The sequence below is a fragment of the Ambystoma mexicanum genome, chromosome 2p, assembly GCF_040938575.1.
Source record: "Ambystoma mexicanum isolate Mex_15411 chromosome 2p, UKY_AmexF1_1, whole genome shotgun sequence".
Taxonomy (NCBI): domain Eukaryota; kingdom Metazoa; phylum Chordata; class Amphibia; order Caudata; family Ambystomatidae; genus Ambystoma; species Ambystoma mexicanum.
In genome coordinates, this window is record NC_090923.1 from 874,457,898 (window position 1) to 874,475,882 (window position 17,985).

The 17,985-nt window shown below is 47.8% G+C and overlaps 1 protein-coding gene across 1 annotated transcript in view; it reads left to right on the forward strand.

The window, feature by feature from the left end:
• Nucleotides 1-17,985, forward strand: part of WDR62 (WD repeat domain 62) — a 2,486,568-nt gene that overhangs the window by 2,077,002 nt on the left and 391,581 nt on the right. Inside the window, exon 27 of the mRNA XM_069644563.1 lies at nucleotides 2,195-2,303. Coding sequence (XP_069500664.1) covers nucleotides 2,195-2,303 — 109 coding nt within the window. The remainder of the gene's footprint in view (nucleotides 1-2,194; nucleotides 2,304-17,985) is intronic.

Sequence of the window (17,985 nt, forward strand, 5' to 3'; positions counted from 1 at the left end):
TGGGGCTGGCAAAATCTCCAACTCCGGGGAAGTGTCCAGACTTCCGGTCCTTTGCAGGTCAGCTGCCAGGTCCAGCACGTCGTCACTCCCAGAAAATTCCTTGGGGAAATCTCTCTTCCATAGGTTCCATGGGTTCCAACCCAAATGGAATCTGGTCATCTGCCTCATCGTAAATGTTGTACATTTTTTTACATGGTGTTCCTGCGAACCGGAACAAATTCCATGGGAGCCGCAGAGTCTACCTCGTGATGACTTTGCCACCTCGGCCTTTGCCTGACGCCGCCGAGTGGACTTGCTCTTCGTGTGGACCGAGTCTGTAGGCATGTGAGGATGGTTGTCCGAGGGAGCCCTGCTGGTCTCGGAAGATGCAGTGGGACCCGTCAGCACCATTGCTGAAGCCGGCATTGCCTTGCAAAGATGTCTAGTATCTGTAGGTGAAAGCTTGCCCATTCCTCCTTCGCGGCGGATTGGGTGGGGATGTGTACCTGCGCCGACTGTTCTGGAGAAACCCTAGAGCATTGGCTATTTTTCTTGGAGGAAGAAGAAGAGTGCCGATGTGAAGCCTCAATCGTAGAGCACAACCTCTTAATGTGTTTCTTCTCTTTCTCTACACGCAGTGTCTTTCTATTTTCGGAACAATGATCACAATGTGCGACCTCAACCAAGACCACAGGACCTTCTCCATGTGGATGAACGTAAATGGTTTTGCCACCCGCTCCCTAAGGGCCTTTAGATGCATCGACTGACACGACCCACAATCCTGGGTGTCGTGGTCTTCGTCCAGACAGTACAAGCAAATGCAGTGCGGGTTGGAGACAGACATCAGTCTACCACAGTCCGCAAGCTCAACAAGCACATTCCCGATAAGCTAACAGAGTGCGTAGAAAAAAGGAATTGAGGTCATGGGGTGATGCGCCGCTACTTATACTGACCCGGTGTTATTTCTGGCGTGAGATGCGTAGAGGCGTTGGACTGATCTGACGTGGAGCCATGTAGCGACCCCTTTCGCCAGTAAAGTTTCCCGAGAACAGCTGCGCTGGCATATGAGTATCATACATGAGGACTCCATGACAGGAGAGAATCCATTATAAACACTATTATGATGTAAAAGATCCCGCTAGTGTTCATCGGGGCTGCTAAAACAGTTTGCACTTATGTGGTGAGAACTGTGTGTTTGAAGAATTTGTCACGTGTGTTTGAGGAATTTGTCATGCGCACACAATGAACCAAATCGTATCCTGGCGCAGATGGAACCAAATATGAACAGAAAATGTAAACCTGGTAGAACCAAATGACCTAAGGGTTCAGCAAGGAACCATGAACAGATTTATTTAAATAGGTAACTTTTTAAGCCTGTTCTAAATCTCGACAGCGAAGTTACCTGTCTTAGGCTCAGTGGAAGACTGTTCCATAGTACAGGTCCGGCCACTGAGAAACAACAATCTCCTCTTGATCTACAGTTTGTTCTAGGGATAACAAGGAGCAGTTGGACTTCAGATCTGAGGGCGCAAGTTGGTTGATAGCGCTTCAGTTCATTTATTAAGTAGACTGGCGCCAGCCCAGTCAGGCATTTGTAGACCAAGCATCCAATTTTAAATTTGATCCGGTCTTTGACCGCTAACCAATGTAGTGAGCGACGAAGACCAAAAATATGGGTATTCTTGGCTACACCAAAAACCAATCTGACACCTGCATTTTACGCCTTTTGAAGGTGGTGGATCTGATTGCTCAGAGCTCCAGCCAAAAGTCCATTACAATAGTCTAAATCGGAGTTGACTAGGGCCCAGACCACCACAGTACGATCACTAATAGGAACATAGGGTAGTGCTTGGCGCAGAAGCGGATGTTATAGAAGACCGATTGGACTTTGGCTGAGACCTGGGCATTACATCCCAGGTCTCTCTGCCACATAAAGCCAAGATTCTTTACTTTGGAGGTGTACTTAAGACTAGTCCCCAAGAACTGAGGTGGAGGGGGGACAATTATTTCCTTCAAGGAGATGTTTTGGCCCAAACAGAATCACCTCCGTTTTTTAGGGTTGAGCTGTAGCCAGTTTTGTTCCATCCAGGTTCCAGGCTCGGATTACGAATAAGTAATTTCATTGTTTTTATTTTCCATTGATGTGTTCTTTGTTTACCTTTTGCAATGTTTGACATGTATACGAATAATGAATGGGCTTTAATTTGTTCTGCAGGTCAGAATGTGCCCTTTCAAAAGAAAATGAAATACAGAAGATGGCAGCAAACCTGGGTCAAATTAAAGATGCTGCCAAAATAAATATCAACTCTAGGAGATTAACTGATGTAAGTTAGTTGTCCTTAATTGCTGCCTACAAATTGTCAATTGAACTGTTATTTCGGCTAAGACATTTTTTTGTATGCTACTTTAAAATTGAATTCAAATGTGTACATCCTGTCTAAAATCGAAAAAGCAGCACACCTTGAACTGCTGGGATATTCACTTTGCCCTCTAGAGTGGTATAACTAATAAGCTGACGCACATACATGAAGTGAACCTCACCATGTGCTACTTGGTTCTGGTTCCAGTTTTGGCACCTGGGACCAAGACATATGCTGTCGGATGCTGAAAACTCTGCATCCTGTTGCACCATACCTACAAAACAGACTGCACATCAGTCTTAGTATTCCTTTCTCTAGGGAAAGGCTTGTAGCCTGGCTTCACCTCATTCTTTCATGGAAAGGAAGGGCCCTACTTGCAGCCTCTTTTGAGAGAAGGCTCTGCATGCTAAGTGTTTCTTCTGCTACCACTGCCACACGCGTCCTCTGAGTAGGCAGTTCTTAGGGAGGCCCCGCACCGGAGAGCACTGCATTGTCCACTGGCTATCTTTTCTCCCAGGGATGCTATACACCTCTCACACTGTTGGCAGACAGGAGGAGCCTGAGTGATCTCTCCTATATCTCTTCACCACCTGCCTCTAACTTTTGTCAAATACTGCGAGTACCTAAGCATTGGATGGCAATACCCCGCAAATTGGGCAACTATGCAGTCAAGTTAGGAGTATTCAAGGGAAATGGTGAGTGTCCCCAGCATGTTATCCTATTCCTCCTCTCGCATCCCTGGTTGTCTGAGTGCTATCCAGGCATGGTGTGCAGCCAGCGACCTCTGTCCTAATCCTAGTAAGGCAGCAATCCTTCTTATTGGGTCACCTGTGCACTGCTTGGGCTCTCTACCCTCACCATCCTGAGAGGCCAAAAACATTGAGGTCATCTTCGACTTCTCTCTCTCTCTCCTTCCCCCCTCACATCTTGGACCTTGCCAAGAAGGCCCATATCCAGCTTTACCTCCTTAGAGATATTTTCCCTTTTTGTCACCTTTTCCCAGAGGCTCAATGTCTCCAGAGTTTGACTACTGCAGCTACCTCTTCCTCAATCTTCCCCCTTTCCTCCCTTTGCCTCCTTCATCTAATCCAGAATAGGACTGCAAGATGTATCCTTGGCCTCAAGCCCAGGGACTGTATCTCTATGGCCCTAAGATCTCTCAACTGACTCCCAGGGCAGCGAGGATCACGTTCAAGACCCTCTGAATCATCCACAAGGATTTCTGAGGCCTCGTACCACGCGATCTCCAACTCTCTCCCTAAATACTTCCTTGCTTAGAGCCCTCCGCTCCTCTAACTCCAATTCTCTGCTTGCAAAATGCTTCTCCAAGCAGAGAGCGGGGGCAGGTCTCCCACTTCAGCTGGTGCCTCACCTTGGAACAGCCTCCTGCCCCTCTCAGACTTGAGCCGGACCTCCTTAAATTCCAGAAACCCCTCAAAACTCTGATTTTCTCTACCTCTTTCTCTTACCTGCTAATCACCCCACTTCCACTGAGACTGGTGGCCTGGACCTTCATGAACCTTACAGGTTCCAGGCCCCTGCGCAGTCGACACCGGCCTCCTCCTGCCCGCCCCCAGCACTGCCATGTAGGCCCCCTACTTGGCGGATCGCATCCCACCCTTGGGATTCCCCTGCCCTAGCCCTTAGCCAGGGGCCTTCTGCCCTGGCACCCCTTGGCACTTCCTCCGGGGCTCTCACCAGCACTTGCTCACTCCTTGCCCCCTCTCACCCCTCCCCTACCTCCTGCACTTCTCTTCACTGCACTTGCACGTCCGAATGTCACAAGGCCTAGTGGGTCCACGATGGTATATTACTGATGTTTTGCCATTATTTGTTCTCCCCTTATCCCCGCAACCCCTCACTTGCCTTGTGGTGCCTGGAAATACAATTTTTGTTGTATAGGAACCTATCAAATGCTCAATAAATAAAATAAATAAGTGGCAAATAGTGCGAGCACCTACAATAGGGTGCAAGGGCATGGTTATTTGATGGCAAATCTTTGCAAATGTTGGGAGTACTTGCAAATGGTGCGAGTTCCTAGGCAAATATGACAAAAGTATGGACATTATTTTCATCACATGGCGAAACATGGCGTATGCTGTGATTATCTGTGCGTTTCATGGCCAGACAATGGAAAATTGCAAAGTTGCTTATGATGGCAATATATTTCTGGAAAATGATGCCTTTTATTTAGGCAGATGATAACAATACCTAGCAAATGGGGTCAGTACAAGATGTCAGTATGATGGTGATTGCTGACAAATGGGGTGAGTCCCAAACCATTTGATGCAATACGTGCCATTTGATTGTACCTTAACAAATGATGGTTGTACAGGCATATGATTGATATACCTGGTAAATGGTGTTTGTGTGTGTTTAATGCCAGCATGTTCACTAAGAAAAAGTTTACACTTTTGGCATTGTCATTGTTTTTTAATTATCAGCGGGTGGTTCATTTTTGTTCCAGTCTAGCACTGCGCACCAATATGGCCTTAGTCACTAAAAGTTGATACTAATGACAGGCTGGCACAGGAAACCCATGCTGTATCCCAAGTGGCGGTGGGCCATTTTCCAGTGGACTCTCCGGGGCCTGTTGACATTTCTGGGTCATGGCCACTAGCCATGCCCGAGGGAATTGTTCCTCTGGGCATGGCAGCAGACCATGTCCAATCGACACATCAGATGTTTATGATCTTGGATGTGGCCCAAGGTCACGCATTGGGCACAGTGTTGATTGGTCACTGGCAAAGTGAATTGTGTGTCTTTGAGGGCACTGGGCATCACCTCGGGTAATGTGCACATTGTGGTACTTGGATGAGACTCCCCAGGGCACATTTGGTGTCTTTAAGGTGGCTAGAGCATGGCAGCATAGGTCATGCTCAGTGGCCCTGTGGGTATTGTGGGTATGTTATTTTTTATCAATATTTTAAAAAAGCAACACATTAACTGAGAAACTTCTAAGTACAGTTACAGTAACCTTGCGTAATAGTCGGTGGCAATTCATTGAAAGAAACTTTATAGCTGAAGCAATGTTATGATTGCAGCCCAACATGCACAAAGCAGAACTTTGTCAGTTACAGATGCTTAAAGCAATAATAAAACTACTGCTGCCATGCTCATCTCATCCTAGGTAACCTGCACTTAACCAAGGGTATGAGGAACAAAAACAGCTAAGGAAAAATAGGACCCCAAAATGCTTACGTTGATGGTTACTTTTAGGGCCGATATCAAATGCACAAATCAGCACTGAAGATTTTTTCAAAGGATATTTGCCTTGTCGGCTACCAAAAAATGTGACCTGGTGAACAGTGCATGCCTGTAGATGAACTATGGTTGGCTTGGTAATCATAACAGCTGCATTTCTGTGGTTTATATATTTTGGGTTACAACCATAATGTTCTTCAACTAAAGGTTTTTTTAATGAATTTCTTTGTTCTTCATCAAAAAGGTTAACTATAACAATGCTAACCATACTTTTTTGCAGTGATGTGTATATATATATATGTGTGTGTGTGGTGTGATGAATCCAAGGAGTTGGTAGCCTCTTCCCAAGGGGGAGCTACCCCCTTTGAGACTAGGGAGGTGTCCCACTTTGCTCAATACCCCCTAAGGGACAGGGCAAGCGGTATCCCTCTGGGTGTGACTCCCCCTTAAGGGACAGAAAACCCCACAGAGTGGTATACGTCAACATCCTCTTCTCCCCGACACCTTTATGGAATATGGAGGCGCTAGGATGTATGATAATCGTATAACCCCTTTAATAATGGCTCTCAGCTTCTGACCCAATCTTCCTGCAAGACGGTGAAAAGGCGCGACTAACCCAGCCCCTTAGAGGATCGTCATTCAAAGAACCAATCAGGAAAAAATCTTAGCTAATCCAGCATATTGCAAATGCACAGAAGCTCCCAGAGATGGTGTGGCCGGTCATAGAGGGAGAACACCAGTCGCTGTGTTCTGGCCCATTAGGAGAGTGCAGCCAGGCCCCATGCCGAGCAGCCGGAACATTCCAGCACACCCAAGAGAATTGAGTATCGGGCTCAGGCAAAGCCCTGACGAGAGGCCACTTACAGGTGTTTGTGCTGAGCAAGCGAGCAAAAGAGAAGAGTCGCTGATGCGGAGTCCAGTAGGTGAGTCGTATAAGTGGCTCCGCAGCGAGCCGAGGCCAGGCAGAGTCCACACCCTCCTGAGGTGCACTGCTTAATGCAAGCAGGTACGTGGTGGCTCCAGTGGAACGGGAGGTGGGCGGGAAGGAAAGTGACAATCCCTGGATTTGGGCGAGAACAAAGGAGTCCCAGAGTCCAGAGAAAGAAAGAGACAAATGCCGGAGTGGGGAGAGAATAAAGAAACCTCAAGGGGGAGAGAGATTAGGTACAATATATTGGGGCACACAGAGATGGCCGAGTGGGAAGCAAGAAGGAATACAAGGCATAGAGTGGGTAGTGAGAAAAAGAGACCCAGATTGGATTGAAAAGAACTCCAGGATGGGTAGAGAGGAGGAGGAACGTCCCTGAGTGGAGATCGACCGAAGGATACCCAGAGTGGGGAGAAAGAGGACTAGAAGCCCCAGAGAGTGGAGAGTCTGACAGATTTCCAGAGGGAGCAGAGTAAGAAAGAAACTCATTCCAGTGCGGGAAGTGAGAAACAAAGAAACCCTGGAGTGCAGAGTGAGAAGGAAACAAACCCTGTAGTGGGGAGAGAACAGAGAAGCCCCCTGAGTGGGGAGAGGGAAAGAGGCAAACCCGAGAGTGCAGAGAGAATGAAGATTCAGAAGTGGATTCAGAAGAAAATCCAAGAGGCCTGGCTGGAGTACCAGACAGCACTCCAGCACGACACAAGCTGCAAATATAAGCAAGAGGGGTATTTGGTCATTGCATCGAATGCAATACCATTGAATGCCTTACGATAGAAGAAATTGCATCAAAAAAAGCATTGAATGCATTTTTTTAAAGGTAAAGGGTTTAGTGTAATTATAATGGGTTTTAAAGGTTAAGAAAAAGGGGGCTAAGGGGGGACCCCCATAAAAATATGCATTTGGTGAAATTTATTTCGGTGCATTTTTTTTAGATGGAATGGTATGTCGATGGTAGGAATTCGATGCAATGACTAGGAACCACAAGAGGCAATGGTAAAAAGACAGGATTGGGGGGGGTCCGAAGCCAACAGCCATCCCTTTCAATGGGCATTTCCCAAAAGCATGTATTTGTTTTTTGTTTTTTTGACTTGGGGAAAGAGACTAGGTTACAGTAGGATTCCAGACCGAGGACTCCATTTATGTGTAGAAATTCTGACAAGCACCCATTACTTATTTCTGCTATAGTGTAGGGTTCAGAGTTCTAGGTTTAGGGAAAGATTAGTCTTTTTTTTTTATTTTTTTAAATTTTTTTTTACAATTGTATTTATTTCACAGCAGCGTAAGTACAAACATTCGTGTTTTAAGGAACATCAAACAGTGGCTATAACGATAACCTCTCAACATTTGGGTGGAGTGTGGCCTCTTCCTCCAGCCTCCCTTAAGGTTCTTTGGGCATAGTACTTTTCATCAATCAGACTGCCACAGTTAAAGAATAGGGACATTACGTAATAGCCTGGGTTTAAAATACATCTGTTCTCTGTCATCCATGAACTCATGTAATGGTGTTCAGGTATTAATCTATTTCGAGTAGGAGCCGTATGCAATTGCTGTCACTTTCTCCATAGCCATCAACCCCCAGGGTCTCACCCACCATGCGGCTACTACCAGCCCCTGTTTATTCTTCCATGCCTCCGCTAGGGTGATTCTTGCTGCGCGCAGCATGTGGGTGAGTAGGTCCACTCTACATCCGGAATTAGCATAGCTCCCCTCCACCGCCTCACCCAGCAATACAACCACCGGGTCAAACGGCAATTGCACCTCAGTTATTTCTTTTATATGGCTTAGGACCTCCTTCCAGATCTCCACCACCAGACATTTCCACCACTTACGGATGAAGTCCCTGGCTTGCCCAAAACCCCTCCAGCATAGCCTGGGATAGTCCGTTTTGATGGAGTGCAACCGCAGTGGCAGCGTAAGCAGAGCTTGTACGCCCCTCTTTAATTGAAGTGCATTTAGAACCTTTAGCAGTGCTGTGCCATATATGACCCCATGATTCCCCTGACATGGGCCCTCCCACTTCTGTGGCCCACTTTTGCATGTACGGGAGAATCTCCTCCGGGTCCGCTTCCCCCATCAGCCGGTACAATCTTGATACCCCTTTCTCCTACCTTCTTGTACTGTAAATTCCAGCCCTATGGGGGCCCTAGTTGCTCCCTTCCGGACCTTTGCGTTAGTGATCCAATGTCTAAGTTGAATATAGTGAAAGCGTTCCCTCTCCGGTATCCGGAATTTGGCTTTACAACATTCAAAGGATAACGGCGTACCCTCCTCGTAGAGATCCCCCAACACCAGGCCCGTCACCCCCCCATGCGCCCAGAAACTATTCTGTAACCCTGGTGTAAAGTACGGATTGTGGGCTACCAGGGCAAGTGGGCCTTCCCCCCACCCCTACCTTGTTCCCCTGTAGAGCTTTGTCCCAATACCATAGGGTTGCCTTGGAGGCTTCCAGTAGTGTGCCACCCCTGCCTCTATGCCGGGATGCGAGAAAACATAGTTTTTCCAGGGGTATCGTAGATGCCTCTTTTTCCAGGATCACCCACCGGTTCTGATTGTCCCTGGGTGGCCATTGCAGCATGGGCGCCACCTGTACTGCTAATAGGTACCTGTGAAGTTCCGGCACCCCCACCCCCCCCAAAGCTTGTGGTCTAAATAGGACTTTCTTGGGGACCCTTGGTTTTTTTCCCCCTCCAGATAAGACATTACTTCTGCCTGTAGTTTTTTGATTACTGGGTTTGGTATGCGAATCGGCAGGGTGCAAGTCACGTAGAGGAACCTGGGAAGCAGATTCATCTTGACTGCTGTAATACGTGCCAGCCATGATAATTCCTGCAGATCCCAACGCTTCAGATCTTGCGCCAGTGAATTCAGGAGGCCCGGGATATTATTCCCATATAGCCTATCATAGGTGGGGGTCAAGTGAACACCTAAGTACTTTATGGCTTTCGGTTCCCATTTCAAAGGATATCAGCTCTCCCATTCTAACACCTGTTCCGTCGCATCTGTTATATTAAGAGCTTTAGATTTGGGGGAGTTGATGTGGAACCCAGAGACCTTTGCAAACTCATCTAACAGTTCTATAGCCTTGGGGAGGGAGTTTGTTGTGTTCTTCAGGAACAAGAGGATGTAATCTGCATAGAGGGCTACCTTCTGGGGACCACCAGTTCCCACTTCCACTCCTCGGATACCCTGATCGTCCCGGATTCGCTGCACGATTAGTCCTTTTTTTTTTAAAGTGAAGATAAATAAACTCTTGAACACCATACTCAAGTCTCGGCGTCCTCCTTCTGACCGGTCATAGTGGTTATTTATATTTTAATGGTACCCCCTAGATTCCTCACCTAAGATGCATTCTTTTAGCGCCCGCTCTCTTCAGAAACTTTATTTTTTGCCACCAGTAGGTTGCAGCAAAGCTCTGCATCAGCTCTGCCTTGCTCCATTGCGCAACCTGATTCCAAACGTGATGTCTGTGCTAGTCCACATGGAGATGCAGCACTCCATGACCTCCATTACTCTTTTCAGCTCAGTATGATTTTCGAATGCCACCTATATTTCTTTGCATGAAGCCTTATCCCCAAAGGCCTAGTGCCTCAAGCTCCCTGCAGATTGCAAGAGGCAAATGCCTATGTCAGACAGGGTATTCCTCTATTGCCTTGGGAAGGACCACAACACAGAGGTGCGCAGCTCCGGACAGTCTGCATGCGATGGCCCTCAAGCAGCGTGCCGCAGATCTCTTCACCTATTTTCACAAGGGGGAAAGGATGCATTTGAAATCACCAGAATCGGAGCACAATTGGGCCTTGCTCGAGAAAATCCATGGAGGAACATTCTCCGGCTATGAAAGGACTGATAAAATAAATAACATAGGAAGCAGTCCACTCTCTGAGCGACTTTCAGACACCACTCTTGTTCGTCCTCCAGGGAGCATGGTCATTGCACCCCACAACCTCCAGAGAGACCACCACCTGCTTTGAAGGTAGCATTCCCCACTAAGTCTTCGACTCCTGAGGAATGTAAATCCTTTCAGCAGCAGATGCTTGATATGTTTGCCAAGGCCCTGTTGCCAGCAGCTTCAGTGTTGACTACACGGCCCACCGTGCTTAGTTAGGTCAGCAGCGGCACCCATCTTGACTGCCGCTACTTGCCTGCTGGCTTGTTTCCAACTCTATTATTATTATTAGCAGTGGACATTGCTCCAGCTGGCCCTCTGCCTTCTGGCACCTATGCATTTGCTCTTTTCAAATGCGCCCTGCGGGTGCTTCACTAGGATATGCTTACTTTTGAGGGGGTGGTTTCTGTCTGAGGACAGAAATCTTCAAGGAGGTAAGGGATGCCGTCCTCTGACCTGGTGCAACTTTGCACTAGTGGGGCAGATGACTTGATCTCCCTCACCATAATATTCCATCACCATAGAACTGCCCAGGTGTCTGCTGGACTTAGCTTCAGGCTTGCAAGAGGCATTTCACTTTGAGCGACTTTTCCAGAGATGGCTATCATTGTAACTGCAAGTTTAGACAGGCCTTGCTGTTCCTTTCAAAGGACTATTGCCAAATTTGTGGTGGCTCTAGATTTGTCCATGCCCACTAAGCCACAAATCTTGTATGACCTGCTGAACGTTTTGGACAGGGCCCTCCAAAGAACATCCCTTTTCCTTTCAATTTTGGCAATTGCTTCCCATGTTTTGGCTGCATGGGAGAAACCAGCTTTGTTCCCTGTGGTAGACCGGGAGCTCCCAAAAAAAATCATTGACTGGTTACCTCGGATCCAGGTTTTACGTCCACTCGCCCCTCGAATAAAAGCTTGGTGGTACAGGCCTCATCCTTGTCCCTTGACAGGAAGAACAAGAAGCTGGATACCATGGGCTGCAGAGGCTTCCCCTTGGGCAGCATCACAATGATGGCAATCGATGCCACCTGGGCTTTGTCAAAATACTAATTTAAATGGATTCCTTTCTCCCACGGATTCCTCATCTTTGATATCGATCTCCTGGTGCAGCTGCTTTCAGTATCTGCTCCACTCTTTGCCTCTATGCACTCTGCACCAGATATGGTGTTGGGGCCATTATATATTGAGACACTTTATTCCGTAACCTTGGTCTCTTTTTTTCCATGCATGCTTCTTATTTTAGGACAACCACTCCATTGAATGTTTTTGCTTCTTGTTTTTCGACTTCATGGTGAACACCTTGAAGTCCTCGTGGTTTAAACCCTGCGCCGACTGCAGATGTCCATCTTGGATCCTCACAGGATCGGTCTTCATTGCCTCGGAAAGGAGTATGACACGCAGGATTGTGCGTCGTGCAAGTCAATGGATAAAGATGAAGATTGTCTAAAAAAAACAGTTGTAACTTGATAATTGAAGTCATAGTTAGTCCTGAAGAAAGTAGAGTGGGTGACGACCTGACCACCGAGTCATGCTTAACAATTAGCAAGCTTGGTGAAATGGTATCATTTTATGAAAAGTGAAAAATTGATATACACAAAAATTTAGCAATCTACAAACTGGATTGCGTTTTAACATTTTTGAAAAATGTGTACTTTGGAATCGATAAGTCACACGGGATGGAAGCAATTTGAATAAAAAGAAGATAATGGACTTCCAAAAGTGTGCACCTATTTTTAGACGACAGAAAAAGTAATGAGAGAGGGTAGGGTGAGTCTCTCATCTATCCCCTAACCTAGATAGGCGTTAGACCAGCGCTTACTAGTGATAGAGCATCTACTTGAGGCATAGAGAGATTCTTTTTGGGGACATTTAGTCAGATGTAGATGACTTTAAATTTAGAAGTGGTAACTTCAGAAATAGATTCTGTTTGTGTTGTGTTAAATTATTGGCATTAAGCTTGGGCTCCACCCTGAATGTTCCCTTGGTGGAAGGGTATTCTGGGGACAGAAAGGGAGTGTTGCTCAGAGGGACCTTGTTAGCCAGCCCTGTTTCCACCAATGTAGTCAAGTCACAGCCCAACATATAAAAACTCCAGTTTGCTGCCAACAGTTGTTCTTCACGACCGTTGATGAAATGTGGAGGAATACAGCAGCCATTTGACCCTCATCCACAAATTCGATCACCTACAGGTCTTCTGAACATTTTTTCGAGGGGATTGGGTCCTCTGACGTATTCTATATCTATGACAGGTAATCACCACAGCTGTGCTGCTTCGGAACATTTTCGGCGTCCTGCGTCGATGTCGATATGCTGTCCTCGAAGGCGTCCGTCAAGCCGACATCACCGGATGTTATAAGTAGGACGCACGATGCCCGTAGCCTCAGTTCCGTTTTTTGCGCAAACATGTTTGCTTCGGAGATCTCGGCGCGCCTCGGTTCTTCTGAGTTATTTCTGTATCAGTTCTTCGAACTTGGTTTGTGAAGATTGTATCATGTCTTCTTCTTTCTTCTTCCGTCCCGCGGCCGGGTTTCAAGAATTGTCGGGACTGCGGTTCCAAGATGTCCCTAACGGACCCGCACAACGCCTGCCTCTGGTGCCTCGGGGAGGACCACGCTACGGACGATTGTGACGAATGCCAGTCGCTCACGTCGAAGGCCTTGCGGGAGCGGAAGAAGCTTTCGGTAGGTAGCGTTTCCAAACCCTATAAGCCGAGGTCCCCTGGCCTTTCCAACGATGATTCGAGGGGCGACTCTGTGTGTCGTCGGCGTAAGTCCAGGGGGTCTCGGTCGCGGACTGGGTCCCGCCATTCCTCTGCCTCTTCGAGGCACTTGCGGAAGCGCTGTCACCGGTCGCCTTCCTCGTCCGAGGACTTGGCCCGACGACGGGTTGCTTGTCCCAGCAAGCATTCTTCTCCTGCAGAATGGGATGCCTTCCGTAAGGAAATGATGGCGCTTTTTGAGTCGCATGGTTCGGGTCCATCCGCGCCTTCGACAGAAGCCGGCCGTGACCATGCTAGAGCCACCACTATCATGCCTTCGGGCTCGGGTGGTGCTAGGAAGAATTCTCATCTATGGCTAATTTCCCTCACCTAGTGAGTCCCCCAGCAGCTTTGCTGGACTTCTGGAGTTTATTTTTTTCCACTTGGTAAGAGTGAGAGCTTTTCCCCCCTCTTACCTGTGTTTTGCTATGTGTTTCTACCTGTTTTTGTGTTTGTGGACTCTTTCATGGAGTACTGGAAAGGGTTAATTCGTATCCCTTTTTTTCTGTACCTCCTAGAGCATTGTTCCGCTCTTGTAACATTTAGACTTGGCTGGTGGCAGTGGTATCTACCCTAACTTTTCTACCGCGATTATATTAGATAAACGTGGTACTGTTCTTGGCTATTATATTAGCCTTGAACATAAACCCGCTTGACCAAATCGTCTTTCTTTTGGCTCCGGTTGGGTTTATTCGCCATTTCTTTTTGTTAAAGTCCTTCTTGTGTTTTACTTTGCGCGGCAAACTAGGTTTGCCTTCTTCGTTCACTGTCTTTTGGCGGGCTTCTGCTCAGAAGCCCTCCTCAAGGTGCCTGGGTGTCTAGGTGGGCTGAATGTGAGGGAGGGGTGTAGTCACCCCCTGCTCAGGGTATCCTAGGAAACCCAAGTCGCACTTTGTCATGATTGGCCAGGGTAGTTGTCCGGGCTGTGTGAATGGGGGTTTTCCGCATAAAAGGCAGGTCTCTTGGGCTAGAAGTCAGAGTCACCACTGGAACTACAAGGAAACAAAGAGAAGCGGAGAGAACAACGGCTGCTGAAACTACCCTGTCCCGATGAAGCCCTGCTGCAGTCCTGAGCCATCTTCCCTTCGACGACTCAGAGAAGATCCAGTCCGGAGTCGTCTTCCCTTGAGCTTGGTGGGGATAACCAGCTCATCTTCCACAGCCAGAGGATCCTCTTCCTTGGTCGAAATCGCTGCACGTTGCTGTAGTGGTCCGGTTAGCCACCTGAAGAGCCTCTCCTGTTTTTAAGGAGCGCACCTTTTATTCCTCGTCTCTGTGTCGGCTTCATCCCTGTGTTGTGCAGACCCCCTTCAGACATCCTCCTTCACAACGAAGCTCCAGGAATCGTGGGTCTGCGGGAAACCAACAGAAACAACTGCCAGGGAACCAGCTGCACCATTGGAACAAGGTACTGTATTCTACTTGAGGAAACAGGGTGAATCCCTTTTCCTCATTTCCAAGGCTTGCCCTTGTCTTCCCTCCTTATAACGTTTGCTTCCGAACATTGACAATATCGAAGTACTTTTGGCTACGTTGAATCGTGAACTGTCGGACTGTGTGATCTTCGGAAACAGGCCCCGGTGTCTTTCGATCCTGGCTCCAGCCCTTTGACTTTTGAACTCCTGTCTGAGTGTTTCTTGATTCTGCCTGCCTAACCAAAATATTGCCTTTGATTTTTGCCTCCAACTCCCTCTGGGTAGCTCAGGTACTAAGTGTGTTTTTGCCCCGGTAGCATTTCATGTCACGGATATGCGTTTATTTAGTAGACCGAACTGTCAAAAAGTGATCACAATCGTATTCACGGTAACATGTTTTGTTCGTAACACCGGTTTATTCAACACAGGGTACTTACCTTGAGATTTACTGTACAAAGTGAATTGGTTAGTTGTAGTATATTTAACGTGTGTTTTTTATTTGAGTTTAATAGAAGTGTTGTGTTTATAATGAATGGTTTAAAAATAAATGTACTTATATTTTTTCACCTGAAACCTTGAGTCAGTGTTTGCTTAAGTCACAGTAATTGTGGTCCCTCTGTGTAATCTCTACTACTACTCATATACTCTTGAGATGAGCCTGGCTGCTCCGCCACTGCTACCACTCTGACATAGTAGTACAGGCTTGTGCCAAAGGTAAAACTTGTATTGCCACCCGTAGTCTTAATTATGTGTAGTTGTCCCTAAGGGCACTGCACAGGATTCTGCCTAACAGGTGGGCGGCGCTATCATCGAGCACCTTTGAGGTCTCGATCGGACAAGGTGGATCGCTCTAGCCATGCCCGCTCCAGGTCCCGGTCCACGATGCCCTCGAGACCGTTGGAGCCTGTGAGGTCTTCTAAGAAGACGTCAACGCCATCAGACCCATGTCCGTCGAGAGGTTCCCTCAAGGCTCTGAGGAAGCCATCAACGCCATTGGCGCCGAGGCTGTCGAAGGACATGCTCGGGGCACCGCACTCGAGGCCTGTGTCGAAGCCGTCGGTGCCACGCTCGACGTTGACGCCAATTCCATCAGCGCCCTCGACGCCTTTCGAGGACGCTTTGTCGGAGGTGCCCTGTAGACGGGTGGAAACCCCGAGAAAGGCTCTGGCCAAGTCCCTTTTTCTGTCTCCCAATTCCAACCTCTGGATTATATTTCTGAGGTGGAAGAAGGGTTTGAGGAAGGAGGTTTGGTTCCTGATGAGGTGCCTGACGACTTGTTATCTGGTCATAGCCAGATTGAAGACCTGCGTCAGTCGTTGCTCGACGCCAGTGGTCTGGATATCTCTCCAGAGGTGGAGTTTGGTGGGCCAGAGCCTGGCACGCAGGCAGAGTTTTCGTACCGGCGGCTCATGTCCAGGTTATCAGAGTACTTGGGTGATAGGGAGAATTCTCATTTCATGGCTAATTTACCTTACCTAGTGAGTCCCTCAGCAGCTTTGCTGGATCTCTGTAGTTATTTCTTTCCACTTGGTAAGAGTGTGAGCTTTTCCCCCACTCTTACTTGTGTTTTGCTGTGTGTTTTTACCTGGTTTTAGTGATTGTGGACTATGGAGTACACCACTTCAGTAGCCCCCTTTCTTTTTTGTGTTACATAGCACCTTCCGTGCAGTGACACAGGGTTGTCGTTCAGACTTCCCACCAACTCCATTTCTGAGGCTGACTACTGTCCCCCAGAAAAGGGTAAAGTTACCATTTACTTTACTTAGTCAAATTAACCACAGATCCAGTACACCCCATCTTACATGGAGTACTGGAAGGGTTAACTCTTAGCCCTTTTTAATCTGTACCTCCTAGAGCATTGTTTCGCTCTTTTAACATTTAGAATTGGCTGGTGGCAGTGGTATCTACCCTCATTTTCTACCGCGGTTATCTTATATAACCGTGGTACTATTGTAGGCTATTGTGTTAGCCTCGAACTTAAACCCGCTTGACCAAATGCTTTTTCTTTTGGCTCCTTCGTGTTCTATTCGCCATTTCTTTTTGTTAAACTCCTTCTTCTGTTTTACTTTGCGTGGGTTTGCCTTCTTTGTTCACTGTCTTTTGGCGGGCTTCTGCCAAGAAGCCCTCCTCAAGGCGCCTGGGTGTCTAGGTGGGCTGAATGTGAGGGAGGGGTGTAGTCACCCCCTGCACAGGGTATCCTAGGAAACCCAAGTCGCACTTTTTCATGATTGGCTAAGGTGGTTGTCTGGGCAGGACAACCCCCTTGCTGGGTGATTGACACCCAGGCTGCGTGAATGGGGGATTTTCGCATAAAAGGCAGGTTTCTTGGGCTGGAAGTCAGAGAGTCACCACTGGAACTACAAGGAACCGAAGAGAAGCGGAGGAAAGCTCGACTGCTGCAACTATCCCGTCCCGGTGAAGCCCTGCTGCAGTCCTGAGCTATCTACCCTTTAAGAACTAAGAGAAGATCCAGTCCGGAGTCTTCTTCCCTTGAGCCTGGTGGGGATAACCAGCTCATCATCTTCAGCCAGAGGTCCCCTTCGTGGTCGAAATCGCTGCACACTGCTGTAGTGGTCCGGATAGCCACCTGAAGAGCCTCTCCTGTTTTTAAGGAGCGCACCTTTTATTCCGTGTCGCTGCTGCCGGCCTCATCCCTGTGTCGTGTAGACCCCCTTCATCGTCCTTCTTCGCGCCGAAGCCAGGAATCGTGGGTCTACAGGAAACTACCAGGAACAACTGCCGTGGCACCAGCTTCTTCTTTGAAAAGGTACTGTGTCCTACTTGAGGAATTTTGGGTGAAATCCCTATTTCAAAGGGATTGTGTCCTCCGACGTATTCTTTATCTTTGATAATTCATCTCCAGAAATATTTTCTCTGTAGAGGGCGCTGCGCATAGACGTCCGCCGAGTCGATGTCCATCGACAGCCACCGTATCGGCGCCGACGTCACCATGCCCATAAATAGCCACGCGCGGCGTTCGTTGCTCAGTTCTGTTTTTCTGCGCTTCGTGGGGCCTCGGAATATCGTTGCTCAGTTCAGTCAGATAAACCATCTAGATTTACTCGAAAATAACAACTCGTTCTCGATGTCTTCTTCATCGGAACTGACAACTCCGCAATCCGGCCTCAAAAAATGTCGAGACTGCGGTAAAAAAATGTCGATAACAGATCCACACAGGATCTGCTTCGGGTGCTTGGGAGCCGAGCACCATTGTTCGGAGTGTGACGACTGCATGTCCATGACAGCGAAAGCCTTGAAGGCTTAGATGCCTCTTCCAGTTTTCTCGACGCCGTTCTCGGCGCCTTCGAAGCCTGTCACATCGGCGTCGACGACATTGATGGTTTCACACCCAATAATGACGAGTTTGGCTCCTTCTGGGGTTTACACCATTTCCAAGGTCAGATAACCACGGATTATCTTCAATCTATGAAGAAGGGGAGGATTCTGACAAGGAAACCT